At 42.2% G+C, this 20,757-nt stretch overlaps 1 protein-coding gene across 2 annotated transcripts in view; it reads left to right on the top strand.

The window, feature by feature from the left end:
• The window catches only part of FKBP1A (FKBP prolyl isomerase 1A), a 28,978-nt gene extending 9,164 nt beyond the window's left edge, over positions 1 to 19,814 (top strand). For both annotated transcript variants that reach the window (XM_036419659.2, XM_045574526.1), the window contains 3 exons: positions 12,733 to 12,845; positions 16,105 to 16,269; positions 18,751 to 19,814. In XM_036419659.2, the coding sequence (XP_036275552.1) occupies positions 12,733 to 12,845; positions 16,105 to 16,233 (242 nt within the window). In that variant the 3' untranslated portion in view covers positions 16,234 to 16,269; positions 18,751 to 19,814. The remainder of the gene's footprint in view (positions 1 to 12,732; positions 12,846 to 16,104; positions 16,270 to 18,750) is intronic.
• Positions 19,815 to 20,757: the final 943 nt, after the last annotated feature.

Raw genomic sequence — 20,757 nt, 5'->3', positions numbered from 1 at the left:
AAATTTTTTAAGGAAACAAATCTGCACTGTTTTCTACAGTGGCTGCACCAGTCTGCATTCCCACCAACATTGCACATCCTTGCCAGTACGTGTTTGTTGATGTATTGATGGTAGCCATTATTGCAGATGTGAGATGATACCTCATTGTGGTTTTAATTTGCATATCTGACAATTAGTAATGTGGAGTATTTTTCATATGTCTATTGACCATCTGTCCTCTTTGGAGAACTATCTATTTAGGTCTTTTGCCAATTTTTAAAATTGGATTATTTGTCTTATCTGGTGTTGACTTGTATAAATCTTTATGTATTTTGGGTATTAACTCCTTACCAGGTGTATCATTGGAAAATATGTTCTTCCATACAGTAGGTTCCCTTTTCATTTTGCTGGTGGCTGCTTCTGCTGTACAGAAACTTTTTAGTTTGATGGAGTCCCATTAGTTTATTTTTTCTTTTATAGCTCTTGCCCTGAAGACATATCAATAAAAATATTACTATAAGAGATACCTGATTTTTTACTGCTTGTGTTTTGTTTTAGGATTTTTATGGTTTTGTGACTTACATTTAATTGCCCATTTTTAAAATTGGATTATTTGTCTTAACTGGTATTGACTTGTATAAAGCTTTATGTATTTTGGGTATAACTCCTTACCAGGTATATCATTCGAAAATATAAAGTGATCAGGTTGGCAGGCAGAAGTGGTTAGTAGTCCTGGATTGTGAGAGGGATGTCCGACTGCCCTCTCACAATCATGACGGGCAGTTTAACATCCCTCTAGGGGTCCCAGATTGGAGAGGGTCACCCCTAGAGGGGCTGAGGGACACCCCCTATACCCCGTGCACGAATTTCGTGCACCGGGCCTCTAGTGTTGAATAATATTGGTGAAAGTGGACATCCCTATCTTGTTTCTGATCTTAAGGGAAGAATTTTAAGAATTTTTTTTTTATTGGTTTCAAAGAGGGGGAGAGAGAGAGAGAGGGAGGGAGGGAGGGAGGGAGGGAGGGGGAGAGGGAGAGGGGAACAGCAATGATGAGAGTGAATCATTGGTTGGCTGCCTCCTGTTCGACCCCCACTGGGGATGGAGTCTGCAGCCCAAGCATGTGCCCTGACCAGGAATGGAACTGTGACCTGGTTGACACAAACACTGAGCCATGTTGGCTGGGCTTAAGGCAAGCACTTTTAGTTTTTGCCCACTGAGTATGATGTAGGCTGTGGATTTGTCATATGGTCTTTTTTATGTTGAGGTATGTTTCTTTTTCTTTCTTTCTTTTTTTTTTCAGACATACTGAGTTTTATTTTTTTGGTCTTAGACTCTACAGAAATTAGGAGGTACTGACCCCGGGCGGCAGCCCTGGCCCTGGATTGCGTTTGCCTCAGTGGATCTGTTTACACAGATGAATATAAGAAGTTCTTTTTCTTTTAGATTATTGCTTTTTTTGTGTGTTTTTTTTTGTTTGTTTGTTTGTTTGCCCCCCTCCCTCCCAGTATGTTTCTTCTATTCCCACTTTGCTGAGAGTTTTTATCATAAATGGGTACTGGATTTCATCAAATGCTTTTTCTGCATCTATGTGTATGCTCATGCAATTTTTATCCTTCATTTTGTTTATGTGGTATATCACCTTTATTGATTGGTGAATATTGTACCAACCTTGCATTCCTGGCATAAATCCCACTTAATCATGGTGTATGACCTTTGTATTGTATTGCTGGATCAAGTTTGCTAATATTGTATTTTGTTGAGGATTTTAGCATCTATGTTCATTAGGGATATTTGCCTATTTTTGTCATATCTTTATCTGGTTTTGGAATTTAGATAATGCTAACCTGGTAAAATGAGCTTGAGAGTCTTCCTTCCTTTTTAATTTTTTGGAATACTTAGAGAAGGATAGATATTAGTTCTTTGGATGTTTGGTAAAATTCATCTATGAAGCCATCTAGTTCAGGACTTTTACTTGTTGGGAGGTTTTTGTTGTTGTTGGTTGTTTTTTTACTGCTTCAATTTTACTAGTTGTAATCTGTCTATTCAGATTCTCTGATTCTTCCTGTTTCAGTTTTGAAGGATTGTATGTTTTTAGGAATTTATTGAGTTCTTCCAGATTGTCCAATTTTTTAGCATATAGCTGTTTATCCTTTCCTTCCTTCCTTCCTTCCTTCCTTCCTTCCTTCCTTCCTTCCTTCCTTTCTTCCTTCCTTCCTTCCTTTTTTTCCCTCCCTCCCTCCCTCCCTCCCTCCCTCCTTCCTTCCTTCCTTCCTTTCTTCCTTTCCTTCTGAATATTTTTCCATTGTTTTTTAGAGGGAGTGGAAGGGAGGAGTGGGGAAAGAGAGAGACATCGATGTGAGAGACACACATTGATTGCTTGCCTCCTGCACGCATCTTGAATCGGGGCCAAGGGTCAAACATGTAATCCAGGTACATGCCCTTGACCAGGAATCAAATCCATGATCTTTCAGTGTGCAGTCCAACACTAACCACTGAGCAACACATTACCTGCTTTTCTCTTGCTGCTTTTAAGATTCTCTTTAATTGTCTTTATGCCCTGGACAGCAATCAGGGCTGATCAGGTTCCCCACTTCCCTGCCTCCTTCCCCTCCAGCCTATGGATCTCTCTGCCTCCCCCTTCTCTCCCTCAGCACTCCTCCCCCTCCGCTCTTTGCCCTCCATGTGGTGGTCAGCACATGTCATAGTGAGTGATCGAACTCCCAGTCAAACTTTCAAGGGGACACTTTGCATACTAGCCTTTTATATAAATTTAGACGTGTCTTGCTAGATGGTCTCTTTGGTTCGTCTTGTTTGGGACTCTCTGCACTTCCTGGACTGTGTCTTTTTCCTTCACCAGGTTAGGGAATTTTTCAGGCATTATTTCTTGAATTAGATTTTTGATCCCTTGCTCTCAATCTCTTCTCCTTCTGGTACCCCTAAGATCTGCATGTTGTTACATTTCATGTTGTCCCCAAATTCCCTTAAACTATCCTAATTCTTTTTCATTTTTTCTTCACCCAGCTCTTAGTGGTGTTTTTTTTTCCCCTCTCTACCTTGTTTTCCAAATCTGATTTGATCCTTTGCTTTATCCATCCTACTTTTTATTCCTTCTGTGTATTCTTTGAATATTTGTGAAATGTGGTATTTTTCATTTCTGACAGGTTCTTTTTTATGGTTTCTATATCCCTTTTCTTGCTGGTATAGTTCTTACTAAGTTCCTTGAGCATTCTTATTATCATTACTTTGACCTTTATATCCGCTAAGTTGTTTACCTCCATTCCATTTAGCTCTTTTTCTGTAGATTTCTTCTGTTCTTTCATTTGGGGCCTGTTTTTTGTTTTGTGTTTGTTTTTGTCTCCCATTTTGGTTGTCTCTTTGTATATGTTCCTGTGTATTAGATAGAACTTCTATGACTCCCAGGCTTTTGAAGTGGCCTAATGTAGTATCCTGTTTCCCCGAAAATAAGACAGTTTCTTATATTAATTTTTTTTCCCAAAGTTGCGCTAGGTCTTATTTTCAGGGAATGTCTTATCTTTCCATGGGCTAGGTCTTATTTTTGGGAAAACACGGTAGGTGTCCTGTGGGAGCCAGTGGTATATTCTCCTTGATCCCCTGAGTGGGTGCTCTAGAAATGTCCCTTGTGTAGGTTATATGGGCCTTCCTATTGTATAATAATTGGGTCTTGATTGTTGTTGACCCATTTGTTGGAGGAATCAATCCTTTGGCTGGCTGACTGTGAGGCTCAATCATGACCAAGGCATGCAAGCTGCTGTACAGATGCCATTTTCACTGGAATTTTACACTGCATCTCCTCAGAGCTGCTCCTTCTGAGACTCCGTCTGAATGGTTTCTGGTTAAACATTTGAGTTTGAAGACTTCATATATGATGCTGTTTACTTTTTTCTCAGCATCACTATTTGTAATTTTAAATGTGATTTTTTTTTTTTTTTTTTTTTTTGTAAAGGCACATTTTCCCCTTTGCAAGGAGCAGGCAATCTGGGAGGTATTGCACATCCTGCAAATGCCCTGCTCCTCATCAGGCTTCTCCCTACTGGCATTTACACCAATGATAATTCATACTGGAGGAAATTATTTCATTGCCATTTACAACATGGCGATTTTAAATTCCTTCATATCTTGTACACTTGTTAGCTGCAACTCTATAAAGTGGGGTAAAACTTAATTCTTTTGATTACTATGGTCTCGTGATTTTTAACTGGAGACCCCCACATTTTTTAAGTGAGAAGTTGATTTTATAGTCATTCCCAATGGTGGCGTGACTTTTTTCTCCTCTTTTTGTTTATTTTTAGTATACTGTGAACTCATAAATTGTACTTAGTAGGGTCATTTCTCTTTTTGATACACTGTCTCAAATTTTGCCAGTAGGAGTCCCTTCAGGCTGGCTCTCATACCTTTTTGAAATGCTCCCACTATTTCTTAATCACCACCTTGGTTTTACTGCTCTGGCCTTGGTTGCATTAATCTCTCTAAAGAGCTCTGGTTCCTTTTATTGGGTCTCATGGACTTCTGTTTTCATTAGCAGCTTTATTGGATATAATTTGTGTACAAAAAAATACTCCTATTTACCCAGAGGCTTTTTAACTTGAACATTTTTGGTGGTTAAAAACTGATTTTTTGTGAAGTGTAATGGATTCACTGTACCCGCAAACTGGAAAATCCTTGTATGCCATGGGATTTTCTCTAAAAATAGTATTGTCACCTGCTATTTCCTGGAAAAGGCCAGGGGTATTTTGTATAACAGGCATGTATTATCCAGTTCTTACTTTGGTGCTCTTGGTAATGTTTGCTTGTTTTCATTTCTGTTTTCCTTGTTCTGTTTTGTTTTTTGTTGTTATTTTTATCTACTAAGGAACTGAACTGGGTCCTTGCATCCCTTCCACCAGCACCCTTTAACTTGAACCAGATAAACTCTAGCAGTTTCAGAAAGAAGCAGGAGGGGAAAGGAAGTGCGCAAAAGAAATAATCTGGATGCTGCTGTCTCTGCTCTCATTGCCTTTACACTTCCTTCCCAAGACTCAGACCATCCTGGCTTGCATTTATTTCCTCAAGTACCCCTTCCAGGAAGGACTCTGCCCCTATGCTTATGTGCCACCACACTGCCCCCACTCCCCATCACAAGGCAGGCTGTTATTGCAGCTTAATTGATACCCTTTCAGTAGATCTCCCATGACCCTTGATCCTTGACCCTCTCTGATTCTCCAACAAGGCACCTGTCCATTTTCTTCTTAGCCTTCCTCACAGTCTGATTTGTATTCTGGGATCCTGTGTGTTGTACCCCTCATGGACCCTCCTTTGAAAATACACTTTTAGTCATAGAACCTACATGGATTTAGCCAAAGGTTAGAAGCATTTCCAGATGGGAAAATATTCTTGCAGTCATTTTGTGTGGTGGAGAGAAAGAAGCTGGTTCTGTCTTTAGGTAGACATTTGATCTTTGTACCACAGTAGGCTCTCAGAACTCACGAGTGCCCTCATTGTGAGTGCCAGGGGGTAAGCTGAGTGCCACAAAGACATAGAACTCTGAGTCCAGGTCTGTGACCTCAAGAGAGTTTTTGAAATCGAGAATATGGAGCTATCTCAGGCAGATTCTGGGTCATGCGGTATATAGGTTTGTGTGTAGTCAGAAATGAAATCAGTCATGCTGACGATTTTCGCTAAGAGTGCCCTTTGGAGCTTAGAGAATGCCAGCTGTCGTGTCTGAGCTGTAACTTCAGTTGCCTTTGCGCAGCAGAGCATGCCTTCTCTAGGAAATTATGGCACCAACTTGGCAGGTGGTTTCGCTGTTGAAGGGCTCCAGGCCCTGGCACGGAGAAGTTTAGAACTAAAATGGGAACAGCTGCTGAGACTTGACTTGCTGCTGCTTTACCTGCTCCTTCCCCAAACAGGAAGCACCTTACTGTTACTGCCAGCTTGGGTGTAGTAGGTAAACATGCGGAATTTTAATAAATCTCATTTTTTTTCCTTTAAAAAAACAAACACAGTTTTATAGAGGCATAATTGACATCCAATAAACTGATTATATTCAATATTTAATGTGTACAATTTCATAAGTTTTGATGTTACTTTGTTACCCTTTCTTCCCATCTCCAAAAACCATATGATTTTTTCTGTCAGCATAGATTAGTTTGCATTTCATAAAGCTTTATATAGCCGAGACCGGTTTGGCTCAATGGATAGAGCGTCGGCTTGGGGACTGAAGAGTCCCGGGTTCGATTCCGGTCAAGGGCATGTACCTTGGTTGCGGGCATTTCCCCAGTAGGGGATGTGCAAGAGGCAGCTGATCGATGACTCTCTCTCATCGATGTTTCTAACTATCTCTCTCCCTTCCTCTCTGCACAAAATCAATAAAATATATTAAAAAAATAAATAAAGCTTTATATAAATGGAATCATACAGTATGTACTCTTTAATTTTTCAGTTGTAGTTGACATTTTATAGTTGACATTCTATATTGGTTTCAGGTGTCGGTATATCTTCTTTTTTCTTTTTCTTTTGTTTGGCTGCTTTCACCTGACATAATTATTTTGAGATTTTTGTGTTAGTCCATGTGTTCATAGTTCATTCCTTTTTATTACTGAGTAGCTTTCTTTCTTTTTTTTTTCTTTTTATTTTTTTTTATTGATTTCAGAGAGAGGGAGAGGGAAAGAGAGATAGGAACATCAATGATGAGAGATAATCATTGATCGGTTGCCTCCGCATGGCCCGCACTGGGATCCAGCCCGTATCCCAGGTATGTGCCCTGATCAGGAATCGAACCATGACCTCCTGGTTCATGGATTGATGCTCAACCACTGAGCCACACCTTTCCAGCAATGCTATATGCTTTACAAAGATTTTTTTTCTCTGTCTTGTGCCTTAACTTTGCATTCTCTCTCTTTAAAAAAAAATATATATTTTATTGATTTTTCCAGAGAGGAAGAGAGAGGGATAGAGAGTTAGAAACATCGATGAGAGAGAATCATGATCAGCTGCCCTACTGGTGATGTGCCCACAACCAAGGTACATGCTCTTGCCGGAATCTAACCTGGGACCTTTCAGTCTGCAGGACAAAGCTCTATCCACTGAGCCAAACCGGTTTGGCTCTTTTTTTTTTTTTTTTTGTCTTTTAAAGTTCAGAAGTTTTTAATTTTGATGAAGTTCAATTTATCCTTTTATGAATTGTGCTTTTTGGTTTCATATCTATGGAATCTTTGCCTAAACCACAGTTACAATGATGATTTCCCTACTTCTAGAAGTTTTATAGATTTCTTGTTTATATTTAGATCTGTTACCCATTTTGAGTTGATATTAATTATGATGTTAAGTGCAGGTTTAGATTTTTACTTTTTGCTCGTGGATATCTCATTGTTCCAGCCTAGTGTATTTTTCAGACATTGTAGTTTTCATATCTGGAAGTTTGATTTAAATCTTACTGTCCTTCTCTACTAATTTTATTTTATTTATTTAAAAAAAAACAAACATGTTTTTTTATTTTATTTATTTTATTTATTTTATTTATTTAAAAAACAAACAAACATGTTTGTGTGCATGGGTGGGAATATGTGATTTTTTAAAAACATATTTTATTGATTTTTGTATAGAGAGGAAGGGAGAGAGAGAGAGAGTTAGAAACATTGATGAGAGTCATCAATCAGCTGCCTCTTGCACACCCCCTCCTGGGAATATGCTTGCAACCAAGGTACATGCCCTTGACCGGAATCAAACCCAGGACCCCCAAGCTCTATCCATTGAGCCAAACTGGTCCCGGCATTCTCTACTAATTTTAACATCTGTGTCAGTTCTGAGTTGTTTTCAATTGATTGATTAGTCTTCGCATTGTGAGTCATGTTTTCCTGCCTCTTTGCATGCTTGGTAATCAGATAATATACATTATGAATTTTACTTTTTTGGGGTACTGGCTATTTTCATTCCTGTAAATCAGTGTTTCCCAAGCCTCTCTCATGATGAGAATCACCTGGTGGAGTTGTTAAAATACAGAGTCCTGAATCCCAACTAAGAAGTGCTAAACTAGAATTTTTGGGAACATATAAGTAAAATTGTATACTTAACTAGTGCTCTAAGTTTAGCACTTCTTAGTTGGGATTCAGGAATTTGTAGTTTAACAACTCCACCAGGTGATTCTCATCATGAAAGAAGTTTGGGAAACGCTGCTTAACTCATCCTGAGCTTTGTACTGGGAACCAATTTGCTTGAAAGCAGTTTCCAAGATCCTGCCTCAGTTCTTCCTGGGTATCCTACCCAGTGCCTCATGAACTGTGTCTTTCTCCTGTCGGGCTAGTGGGAACAGGTGCTGACCCTTTTAAACATTTGGGTGGTTCTTTTCCTGGCCTTAAGTAGTTTCCTAAAACACATGCATTGATTAGTACTCTCTGAATACTTAAAGGAGACCCCCCCCTCCAAATCCCTGGGGATCTCTCTATAGTTCTCTGCTCCCTGGTACATGTCCTGTACACTCGGGCTGTCTTGAGCTCCATCCCAGTTTCCTCTTCCTGGAAACTCCCAAGGATAGGGCCCATCTTGTTAGTTTCTTTTGTGTGGGGGTTATTTTTTTTATTTGTTTGGGATTTTTGTTTTTGGTTTAGATGGGAGGGTAAATCCAATTCCTGTTTCTCCATCTTGCCAGAACTATGACCTGTTTTGATGTCACAGCTTCTCTTATATTCTACATTCAACACTGACCAGCCCAATTCCCACTTCAGAAAATAACTGTATGCACATTTGTTCCTGCTGCTTAGGGGACTCTGCTTCCTTTCCTGAATGATCCTCTCCCCCAGGCTAACAACTTACAGCCGTATATAAAGTGGTCTGTCCCTCCCCATTGCGAGGAAGCCCTCCTTCTAGCACCTCCTTGCTCCTCTAGCCTGGGCCAGTTGTGTGACTTTATGCTCAGCTCTGGGGATATTGTTTACCTTTTAGTCTTAGATTATAGGAAATCCCCTCCTCAGGCTAAAGGGACCCCATCATTTATCAACACCACCACTTAGCCCTTCTCTGTGAAGATTTCTCAAAGGAAGTAGGTGAGATTGACAGTTGGTGTCTGTGGTCTGATGTTCTGGAGCAAGACTCATGTACTCTTCCGAGAAACAAGAGCTCATCTGAATTGAGTAGGAGAATAAGATCCTTGGCAAGGTTCTTGCTTAAAGCCCCTTTACTCAGAAGTCCTACTTCTTGGCATTTATGGTTTCTTAAAATAATAGGAAGAGGCTTTGCCCCTCAGTGTCCCAGAAGAGTTTAAGAAAGACACACTCCCAGACCAGTGGCCCCAAACTCAGTCAATAGAGCCACATATCAACAGTACAGTGATTGAAATTTCTTTTGAGAGCCGAAAACTTACTTCTGTGCATGGGCCACGAAGTTTCGATCGCACTGTATGTGCGCGCTGGCACGTGGTATTTTGTGGAAGAGCCACACTCAAGGGGCCAAAGAGCTGCATGTGGCTTGCCAGCTGCAGTTTGCCGACCACTGACCCAGACCTAGCCTCTTTGCTAAAGAGCTCTGGTTCTCTAGGCAGGCTCAGTAGCAGGTAGAGGCTGGTTCCAGCTTGTGCTTCCAGCTTGGTACCAGTCAAACACTAAAGCATTTCACCTTTAGGCAAAGTGAAATGGATGCACGTCTGGAGAATGCGTGGCAATGCATTTAATCAGGAATAAAGGGAGTCTGTCTCAGTACCCTGTGGTTTTTCATTGTAATTAAATGCAATCTTGCCCTGGTCTGGGGCATGTTCAAATTTGGCAGGAAATAAGATAATTCTTTCATAGGTTTACTGTATTTAAAAGTGAGTTGCAGCTCATTAGCGTATCATAAAATAAATTTAGTGGTCACAATCAGCATTCTTCTTAATGCTGCGAAGTGTTTCCCATGTAGTAACTATTACATAATGTAAATATCTCAATCAGTGATAGCTCTTTGTGGAGTAGGTGATTGAATTCCATTTCTCTGTTTCTCCTCTCTTGGCAGCGCTGCAATTGGGTATGCTCAGTAAATGTCATATAAATATGTACCTCATACCAATTAGGTTATTTTCAGCTGCAAGTAACTGAAAACCTGACTTAAGGCAAAGCAGACTTTCAGTCACTTAGAGCACAAGCCTTGAGGGAGGTGATTTGGGCCTGGTTTAGATCAATGAGACATCTACTCTGTGGTGCTCCTGACCTTTTCATGGTTACAAGGTGGCTGCTATCCTCACACAACAGCGTTCAACAGGAAGGGAGAACAGGAGCTTTCTTCCTGAGCGTGTTTTTCTTTTTTACCACTGAGACAGGTCTTTTCTTGCAAGATTTCAGTAGACTTCACAGTTATTCTGAATGCCCAAACTGACACATATGCCCAACCCTGGTATAAAAGAACAGCTTAGATTGATTCCAGTTCATGTACTGGGCCATGCGGTTGCTGCTCCTGGAAAGTTGATATTCAGTTAAAAAGGAGGGGAGGGCTGCTGAGTTTGAAATGTGCCATAGCCTGGGTTCCAGGTGTCTCTCTGGCAGGTATTTCTCTGAGGGTTTTGTTCAGCTAGCCTTTGCAGACAGTCAGGGCTGGGGACCTCACCCTTCCATCCTTGGCTCTTTCCCCGAGAGTTTCTTCACCAGTGACTTACCCACTATAACCCCTCAGGAAGCCCTAGGAGTCCTCACATTCTGCTCTATAACGAGCAGAGCAGACCAGGGAGAAGCTATTTCTTCTCATTAGCCTCCTTTGTAGCTCACAGTCCCCACTGAGCTAAATAAAGCCTTTTGGTAGAGCCAGACCCCACTGCTCACTGGCTCTGACCTTGAGCAGGTTACTGAACCTGGAAGTTGTTCCCTTATTTCGGTTACATAGTCTCAGGAGAGTTAATGGGAAGGCTCCCTGCCTGGCACACAGAGAATTGAGAATCCTAGCTGTTCATTGCCTACTCTCACCCTAAATGCTGAGTCAGCTGGTTTGAGTTCACTGTATGAAGCAGAGCCCAATGTTTTGAAAAGGGATCTCTACAATGAGGATTGTGAAAAGTGGAGATCTGTTCTTCTCCCAGTTACTCATTTATAGAAAACTGTTCAAGTCCTGCCATTTGTTATTTCTTTTACCAGATAGTGAAAGTGTTCTGGCAAGGAGTTGAGCTTCATGTACAACCCAACTTGCTAGTTCTGGGTGCCAGTTCCTGGCCCTGCACTTGGCAGGCGTGGATTCCCGTCCTCCTATCTTCCTCTCAGTCCTTAGCTCCCAGTTCCACACAGTCTCAGCATGTACTCTGCCTCAGGACATCTGTCACCCCTCCTGCTCTGTAAGGACAGCAGTTCCTGTCCACCTCCCTCCTCAGTTCCCCATTTTGTCAACGGATAGTCTGTGGCTGAGATAAAGCTCTCTCTTGATCTCTGCTTTCCTAACCCACCTACAAGTTTTGACATTTTTAGGTTGGGATTTTGTTGGGATTCTCTCTTCCTGTAAAAAATACAGACACAACTAAATTCTGTATTTTAGAGGGTCTTCTGAGTGATGCTTAGAACCACGGCAGCCTGTCCTTAGCCTCCAATGGAATTAGCTGTATGTTACATGACAACTGGCTGATCCCTTCCAGTCTGGGATCCTGGCATAAGAGTTTTCAGGCCCTTACTGACAGTTACCACAATTGGCTGACAATCTTTTAAAAAATATTTTATGTACTTTATTTTTTAAAGATATTTTTATTTTTATTGATTTCAGAGAGGAAAGGAGAGGGAGAGAGATAGAACATACTTGAGAGAATCATGAGTCAGTTGCCCCCTGCATGCCCCATACTGAGGATTGAGCTAGAAACTCAGGCATATGTCCTGACCAGGATTCGAACCATGACCTCCTGGTTCATAGGTCAACGCTCAACCACTGAGCCACTCTAGCCGGGCATGGCTGACAGTCTTTTTTGAACAAGGAGTTGCAAATGTCTGTTCCTCTTTTCTCAGGGCACATCTTCATCCCTGGAATTCCCCCTTTTAGGAAGGTGCCATTGTGGTTTGTCTGGTTTCTAAGAAACTGGAATAGTAAAATGAACATGGTTTTTGGATTTTATAGTCCAGCTTTATTACTTCAACAAGCTACTTCACTACTCTCTGACTCGGTTCCTTCATTTGGGAAATGGAGACAGTGCAGTGGGGGGGATTGAGTAAGTTTTATATGGAAAGTGCCTCGCTCTGCCCCTGGCTTGGGGTGGAAGCACTGCCCACAGTTCAACTGGAGTTGTCAGCAGTTCACTTGGAAGAGGTTTTCTGTGTCTTTTCCAATGCCACTCCTCTGATTCTGATTAGCTGCTGTCCTACAACTCAGTTCAGTGCTGCCACTACCCACATTTCTGTAAAAGATGACGGGTGAATTAAGAAAGGAATAGTGCTGCTTACCCTGTATGTGAGTTTGAGCCATTGTGTGTGCCTAAAGGACCCACAGTTAGTCTGGGAGGAAATCCACAGGGTACTGGAAATTCATGCAATGAGTGTGTACACTTCCCTATTCTCCAGACTAAGCAAGGTACCTTGCTGCCTGCCTCTCGTGATCAACATACTACTTTGAGTTAGGGAGGAGCATTCACAAGGCCGGGTGGAGGACTACCACACTCCTTAGAGACCCACTGAGCCCTCCCTGGACTCTGCAGTCCCTCTTCAGGCCTAGACACCCTTCCAGGCCCTTCAGTTCAGGCATCTGGGATTTGCACTCTGCTAATGGCTTATGACTTGCCTCATGTCATTACTCCTTGTTGCTCATGTTACAACTGCCCTTTTTCACAGGGATGCTTGAAGATGGAAAGAAATTTGATTCCTCCCGGGACAGAAACAAGCCCTTTAAGTTTATGCTAGGCAAACAGGAGGTGATCCGAGGCTGGGAAGAAGGGGTTGCCCAGGTATGCTCTCATTTGTTTTGTTCTGTTTCTGAGTGTGTCTACCTTTTAAACTATATTTATGGTTAGAACATTTATATGGTTCAAAAATACGAAAGGTATGAGTAAAAAAGTCTATTCCCATCTCACCTGATTTTTCAGTCTCTCCCTCCTCCCCCAACTCCTGTTATTAATGTTTCTTGTAGAGTCCCTTTAAGCATATACTTTTTTTTTTCTTTTATACACACGCATTGTTTTGCTCTTTGCTTTTTTACTTACTCTATTTTTAAAACACTTTCTAATCCAGGACAAAACCCCCCCCACAGTTTTTCTTTCAGCTGCATAGTGTTTCCTTAGGTGTGTACAATCTAATTTACTTGACCTGGACTCTGTTGATGGCCATTTGGGTCGTTTCCAGTGTTTAGCTATTGTAAACCGTGCTATAGTGACTAACCTTGTATGGACTTTATTTTACGTTTATCAAGTGGTGTTAGAGGCAAATTCTCTGTAGTGGGGTGAGTGGTTCAGTGGCTGTCTTTGGCATGCTGCCATCCGTAGGGATCACACTGAACTGCCACCAGTGGCCTCTGAAGCTGCCTGTTTCCTCTTAGCCTTGCCAGCAGTGTGTGTTGTTAGACTTTTGGCTCAGGGCAGTATGAATGACAAATGTTGTCTTGGGGTAGTTTCAGTTTGTGTGTGTCTTATTGTAGACCATGTTGTGTCAGACCACTTCTGAGAGGTCATATTCACAGATAAAGTAATTTTGTTTGTTTTGAGTCTTTCTTCACCTCTCCCTCCCCATCGTGTAAACATCTTTTGTCTGCCAACACTACAAAATTCCCAGTACACAATAGGGTTGCCAAATTTCAGTTGGATTCTAGCCTTCCATGGAGTCCAGAAATTTTTTTCTTGGCCCTACCAGGTAAAGGGGTGTTTACAGTGGCTTGAGACCAAGCAAGCTTTATAATTAGGCCCTGAATGATAGTAATCAGTCGATTTCCCTCTCACCAAAGAGAATTGGGAGATTTAACCAAAGTGTACAGAGATTTCTCTTTTTTTGTTGTTAATCCTTATCCAAGGATATATTTCATTGATCTTTAGAGAGAGTGGAAGGAAGAGGCAGAGACAGAGAGAAACATTGATGTGAGAGAGACTGATTGCTTGCTTTCCACATGTACCCTGACCAGGACCAGGGGTCAAGCCTACAACCAAGGTACATGCCCATGACTGGGAATTGAATCTGGGACCCTTCAGTCTGCAGGCCGATAACTCCATCCACTGAGCCAAACTGGGTAGGGCTCTCTTTCTCTTTTCTAGAATAGACATTGCTCCACTTCCTCAATAAATATCAATGATTTACCTCCAATTAAATTGCTTAACTTTCAGGGACTTTAAGCCATTCCACTCGTAGGCATCTAGAATTCTGTTCCTGCAGGGCAAAGGAGAGGATCTTTGTGACTTACTTCCCTTTGGAAACCCCTTCAGCTGTACCTTTCTGTCTCATCCTCTCCCCTCTCCCAAGTCTGGGCAGCTCTTGGTCTGTAGCCCTTCCCCCATCTCCCATGCCAGCCATTGTCCATATCACAACTCATCTTCTGTGGCTATTCTAACACTGGAACAATAATTGTGTTTTGTGTTCCAAGATCTGTAATTGTCACCAAGGTAGTATTATCAGGCTTGGTAAGGCATGACATGGTACTGGGAAGATGCCCAGATGCCCCCTGGGCCCAGTGTGCTTGGAAGTCAGTCACAGCTCACTTGTCAGAAGTCTGGGTGCTCTTGAGACCTCTGCAGGGCATCTTCCTTTAAACTCCTCTACAGATACTATATACTTCAGCAAGTGAGCTAAAAGCACAGAAAGACAGGGGATAGTTTTTTGCCCCTTTCTCCTTGTTTTGATATTGTTTTGTTTTTAAGTGTTCACAGATATGTAATCCTACCACAAGTACTATTTTGACAGCTTGCTTTTTTCATTTAACGATATATCTTGAGCATCTTTCCATATTAATATATTTAAAGTCATTATATTCTTTCTAGTGGCCACTCCATGGTGTGCATGTGTCTTTGACATGTCTGTTCTTTAATGTACATTTAGGGTTGTTAGCAGAAGATTCTGGAAGTAGAATTGCTGGGTAAAAGGATATGATTCATGCTTTTAACTGTCTTTATCACCTTGGTCTAACATGTCCTTGTTTTTGAAGGGAGCTGTAGGAAGCAAGGCTTTTGAATTTCATTGGAAACTTCATTCCAGCCTGCTGCTTCCTCTTTAGTCATTGTCTCTTAGTCTGGGTCAGAGTTAGTTTCAGAATGGAAATACAGCAGAAAACTTGCTCATGCTTCAGAATAAAAGAGCTAGTTAAACTTATTTGTATATTTGATTAGAAAATGAAAAAAGTACAATTATTTTTCTTTCTCCCTCTCCTCCTTCCCTACTCTGTCTCCCTCTCCCTCTCCTTCATTTTAGAGAGGGAGGAAGAGAGAGAGAGAGAGTGATGGAGATATATGAAAGACACATCTACTGGCTGCCATAGATCAGACCTACAACATAAGTGTGTGCCCTGACCAGGAATCACACCTGAGACCTGGTGCATTGGACAACACTCCACTCAACTGAAACACACAGCCAGGGCAATACCAATATTTTTAAGTGAAAAAAATTTTTCTTTTCTCTTTTTGTTATTTTGATCAGTTGCTTCCCATCTTGGCCAATACTATCTTCTCCCTATAGAAAAATGCTGGTTTAAAAACTTTTTCTGTATTTCTGAGGTATGAGTATAAATATAGGCCCTGAATGATAGTAATCAGTCGATTTCTCTCTCACCAAAGAGAATTGGGAGAAGTGCAGAAAAGTAGACTACCCTCCTGCCCCCAGTATTACTTTCTCTGTGTATGTTTTTTAAAGCAAAGGTTTGGACAAAGTAATGCTTTTTTCAAGAGCATCTGTCCTTGGACTGAGCAGACCACTGAAAGACTAGGTGGTGACACTTCCCGAGTGTTGGCTGCCTAGAGTCAGGTTAGTTACACCCGTGCAGAAAGGTTGAGGGCCTGACCGTTTCAGGAATCAGAGGTTTTATCTGCCTTTGGGCTCCTTGGAGATGCAAGGATCATCCCACTTGACTGCCAGTATCCACGTCCTGCACAGTGGAGTGCCCGGTGCCCATGCAGCTGCACAGTCTCTGTAATGTCCTGCTCATATCGTCCTGGGCAAGGGACACCCAGACTTCTTCCGGAGACAGTTGAGGGATGCATCCAGCTGATTCTTTTTCCCTTGTTCTTTTCACAGATGAGTGTGGGTCAGAGAGCCAAACTGACTATCTCCCCAGACTATGCCTATGGTTCCACTGGGCACCCAGGCATCATCCCACCAAATGCCACTCTCGTCTTTGATGTGGAACTTCTAAAACTGGAATGACAGGAATGGCCTACTCCCTGAGTTCCCTGTGCTTGGGTAAGGAACTGAATGCTAAAGAACCTTTAAATTACCGTTACTCCTCCCATGTCATGATCAGCATTTGATGGGTGGGTAGTAGAGAGAATGAAAAATGCCATGGGCTGCTTCCTCCCTCCCCCTATTCTAACTCTCGGGATCCTTTCAGTTTTAGTTGTCAGTGTACACTTTGAATGTAAAGATTGGTCACCCTATGAAAGGGATGGCATATGTTCTTCAATGTATTTATGGGGATGGGACAGCTTAATGTAGCTGTCTAAATAAAATGTTTTTTATGTAGCTTATAAACTAAACCTCAGTTGGGAGCTGGAAATATTAGGCTGATTTTTAGTGCCAACATTTTAGTTCTTTAGAAGTAAGAGTGTTGGTGACTTTGCTTACCCTGCCCTGGTTTGTACAGCTTCCTCACCCATAGTTTGTGGCTACCTGCCTTGGGGAGCAAACTCTGCATGGTTGAGGCCAGCAGGCCAGCTTCTTTTCAGTGGGTTGAAAGTAAGGCCTCAGGACATTATTGAAGTGTAAAGGGTGCTCTCAGACAGTCATAGGAAGGAATCTTAGGGTGTCAGCTTTCCTATGCAACAGATGAGGAAACAGGCTCAGAGAAAAGGGCCTTACAAAGTCTCATTTAGTCAGTGGCATACTAGATCCAGACCAGAATCCCTTTCATGTTTTTCTTTCTGAGGCTTTTTTTCTTCCCATTACCTTCATTTCTAGGAAACCAAACTCCATATCCTAATGACACATAACTTTTCATGTGGCTGCTAGAATCCTAAAACACATTCATCTTCTTTCACTTGGCCCCACATCTCTGTTTGCTCTCCTCAGGAACCAGAGGTCCACAGCCAGTGGCTGGGAAAAATGCTTCTGTTTGAAAGCTACAATAATTGTTTGCCAACTGTCAGTTATAGTGTAACCTTGTCCTGTTTTGGACTTCCTTAAGTAGAGGGCTTTTAAAAAATTAATAGTTATTTTCTCTCTTAGTGGTTTGAACTCTACACACCTGGGTCATACAGTCCTGGTCAGGTTTGATGACTTTGGCTTCTCCATTTGCCATTTCTACAAGAGGGGAACTCCTGACACTTTAGAGTAGGGGTGTCGAACTCAATCAGAGAAGGGACCAAAATCTAAAATCCAGCCTAAATCACGGGCCGAATGGTTTACTGAACAGTCATAAACTGTCATTGTGATGGAAACGCAGCGGAGTGCAGTGATGACAGCGCGGTGCGGGCCACATTGCAAGGCCTGGCGGGACGGATTTGGCCCGCGGGCCTTGTGTTTGACACATGTGCTTTAGAGAGTCTCCCTCTGCCCAAAGGTCTACCCCTAGTCCAAACCCTCTTTTCTGTTCTTTGAGAGCTAAGTCCTTTGAACATAATTGTATTTGAGGGAGCCTTGGAGTTATTCTGATTTGGGAATAGGCTTTCTGTAAATCTGAGAGGATGGAGGGTGGAGAAGGAAAGGAGAAGGAGATGAATGGCTAAAAGTCACTCTGATCTAAGCCTCCCCATGCACTGCCACAGAGCATCTCAGGGCTTCTTGCAAGACTGCAGACATTCTCTAAGTAAGTTCAACACGGGGACTATCTGCTTAGAGCACATGTGTCAAACACAAGGCCCGCGGGCCAAATCCGTCCCGCCAGGCCTTGCAATGTGGCCCGCACCGCGCTGTCATCACTGCACTCCGCTGCGTTTCCATCACAATGACAGTTTATGACTGTTCAGTAAACCATTCGGCCCGCGATTTAGGCTGGATTTTAGATTTTGGCCCCTTCTCTGATTGAGTTCGACACCCCTAGCTTAGAGCTTTGCACATTAAAGGTACCTGAGAAGCTTTTAAAACTCTCCTGATGGCCAGGCCACAGATGACCACAGTCATTGGGAGTGAGATCTAGACATTAAAGATTTTATTTTTTATTTATTTTTTAAATATATATTTTATTGAATTTTTTTACAGAGAGGAAGAGAGAGGGACAGAGAATTAGAAATATCAATGAGAGAGAATCATCGATCAGCTGCCTCTTGCACACCCACTACTGGGGATGTAACTGCACCAAGGTACATACCCTTAACCAGAATCGAACCTGGGACCTTTCAGTCCGCAGGCTGACGCTCTATCCACTGAGCCAAACCGGTTTTGGCTAGACATTAAAGATTTTAAACAGCTCCCCACCCCCAAGCAATTCCTATATGCAACCAATGATAATAGGAAACTGTATTTGTTAGTGGCCTTGGTGGACTGCCCCTCCTGCTGTCCTCAGCAAGATAAACTTACCTTAGGTATTTAAGCAAGAAGGAGGTTGTTCGTCTGGGAATCCAACCCTATCCCAGGGACTCTCCCAGCTCAAGCAGAAGTGGCTTGGTCCACGTAAGACCTCCCGGATGTTGGGGAAGGGACTTGGTGTGGCAGCCAGCGGTGTGTTTGTCCCACTGCACACAAAGAGCACTGAGTTGCTGGAACTCACAAATTTTCTGTCCCCAACAGATGTGCCATGGAGGGATCTGGCGCCCCCGACGCGCACACGCGAATCCGTGCGGAGCTTTTCCTGATGTTCCACTACACTTTGTATAAACATCTGCCCCGACTGAATGTGTTCTGTCACCCAGCTTTGCTCTTCCCCTTCCTCTTCGTATGTGTGTTGACCTAAACTACATGCCATAAACCTCAAGTTACTCTTTATTTTTGTTTTGGGGTGAAGATTCAGTTTCAGTCTTTTGGGTCTAGGTTTTCAATTACATATTAGTCAAGTATTAACAGCACAAGTAATGGGTTAACTTTAGACTAGGAATTGGTGTGTGGGGGATGAATCTTTATTTTATTTTATTTTTTTGGATGAAATTTTTATCTATTATATATTAAACATTCTTGCTGCTGCGCTGCAAAGCCATAGCAGACAGGCGCTGTTGAGGGCCGAACTATCTCCAAGTTGAGAGATGTCTTTAGGTTGATTTAAGAGCCCTACCCAAAACTGAAGTGGGGAGGGGAGAGCCCTCACCTCCACTGCCCCATCCCACTCTCCCCTTAAACCCTCTGCCTTTTAAAAGCAAATCGTTTTCACTGCGATGTTGGACACTACAGGTATCTGTCCCCCGGCCAGCAGGGACCTCTGAAGCCTTCTTTATGGCCTGGCTTTTCCCCCCCATCCTGTGGTTTTTTTCCTAATAGACATTCAGGACTTTTATAATATCATAGCTATCCAGGCTCCACTCCCCTGAATTTAACAACTTTAATCGAAAGTTTAAAATGAAGGTGCTGTTTGTAGACACTTAAAACCCAATGAAAGCCCAGCCATCATGACAAATCCTTGAGTGTTGTCTTAAGAAAATGATGCTGGTCATCACAGCTTCAGCATCTCCTGTTTTTTTGATGCTCACCTTCCCCTGCTGAGCTCAAAGTTTTCTGGCTTCTTCCCTCCTCTCACTCCTTTGCTGTCCTGTGTAGTGATTTGGTGAGAGAAATTATGGCTGCCTACCCCCCACCCACTCCCCTGCACTACATATGAGTTTCGAGTTTATTGCAATAAAAGTGCTTTACGCTGGCTTTTCTCAGCTCGGTGTGATGGTGGTTCCTTTCAGGGTCCCCGCCCTGCCACTTGGTGCAACTCGATGGGGTTAGAGGTTTGACACGGTACATAGCGTGGGAGGTTGTGTCTTGTCAGAAGAACCGCAGCAGGAACTTCTCCCCTGGTCTCTGGAAGCAGGGTGGTGGGGGTAGGTTTGTCATCAGGGAGAACCCCCTCACCCATCGTCAAGTGTTTATTAAGTACATGTTCTGGGTAGAGCACTACACTGGGTTGTCTGGGGTTACCAAGAAGTTGGAGATGCACATCTAGCAAACTGATGAATTACAAAGGGAAGAAGGGATTTTAAATTGGTTTCCTCAATAACATTTGGTGTGGAGGTTTTGTCCTGTGGACAGGCTGGGTGGTTACAGTACCTTCCTGGCCCCTGCCCTGTATATGTTCCCCATCTCCCTTATTACAGAGACAACCAAAAATGCTCCCACGTCGATATAGACGGTTTCCAAAATTGCCCTAGTGAAGAGCCTTTGATTTTTATTTATTTATTTATTTATTTATTTATTATTTTTTTAAAATATATATTTTATTGATTGTTTACAGAGAGGAAGAGAGAGGGATGGAGAGTTAGAAAGTAAGACTTCCTGGTCTTACTCGGAGGTTTTACTTGGTCTGCGGACTGAAAGGTCCCAGTTTCGATTCCAGTCAAGGGCATGTACATTGGTTGCGGGGATGTGCAAGAGGCAGCTGGTCGATGTTTCTCTCTCATCGATGTTTCTAGCTCTCTATTCCACTCCCTTCCTCTCTGTAAAAAAAATCAATAAAAAAAATATTTTTTAAAGGTCACATAAAAAAAAAAAAAGTATTTGCCCATGTTGCTTTATGGTATACTACTACAAGAGGACTGTAATAAAAATCAAATAATGATACTAAATTTATTTAACCACCAAATTTTAAAGAACATTTTTTAAAGT

Source organism: Pipistrellus kuhlii, unplaced genomic scaffold (assembly GCF_014108245.1).
Source record: "Pipistrellus kuhlii isolate mPipKuh1 unplaced genomic scaffold, mPipKuh1.p scaffold_m20_p_6, whole genome shotgun sequence".
NCBI lineage: Eukaryota > Metazoa > Chordata > Mammalia > Chiroptera > Vespertilionidae > Pipistrellus > Pipistrellus kuhlii.
This window is presented reverse-complemented; position numbering and strand designations above follow the sequence as displayed.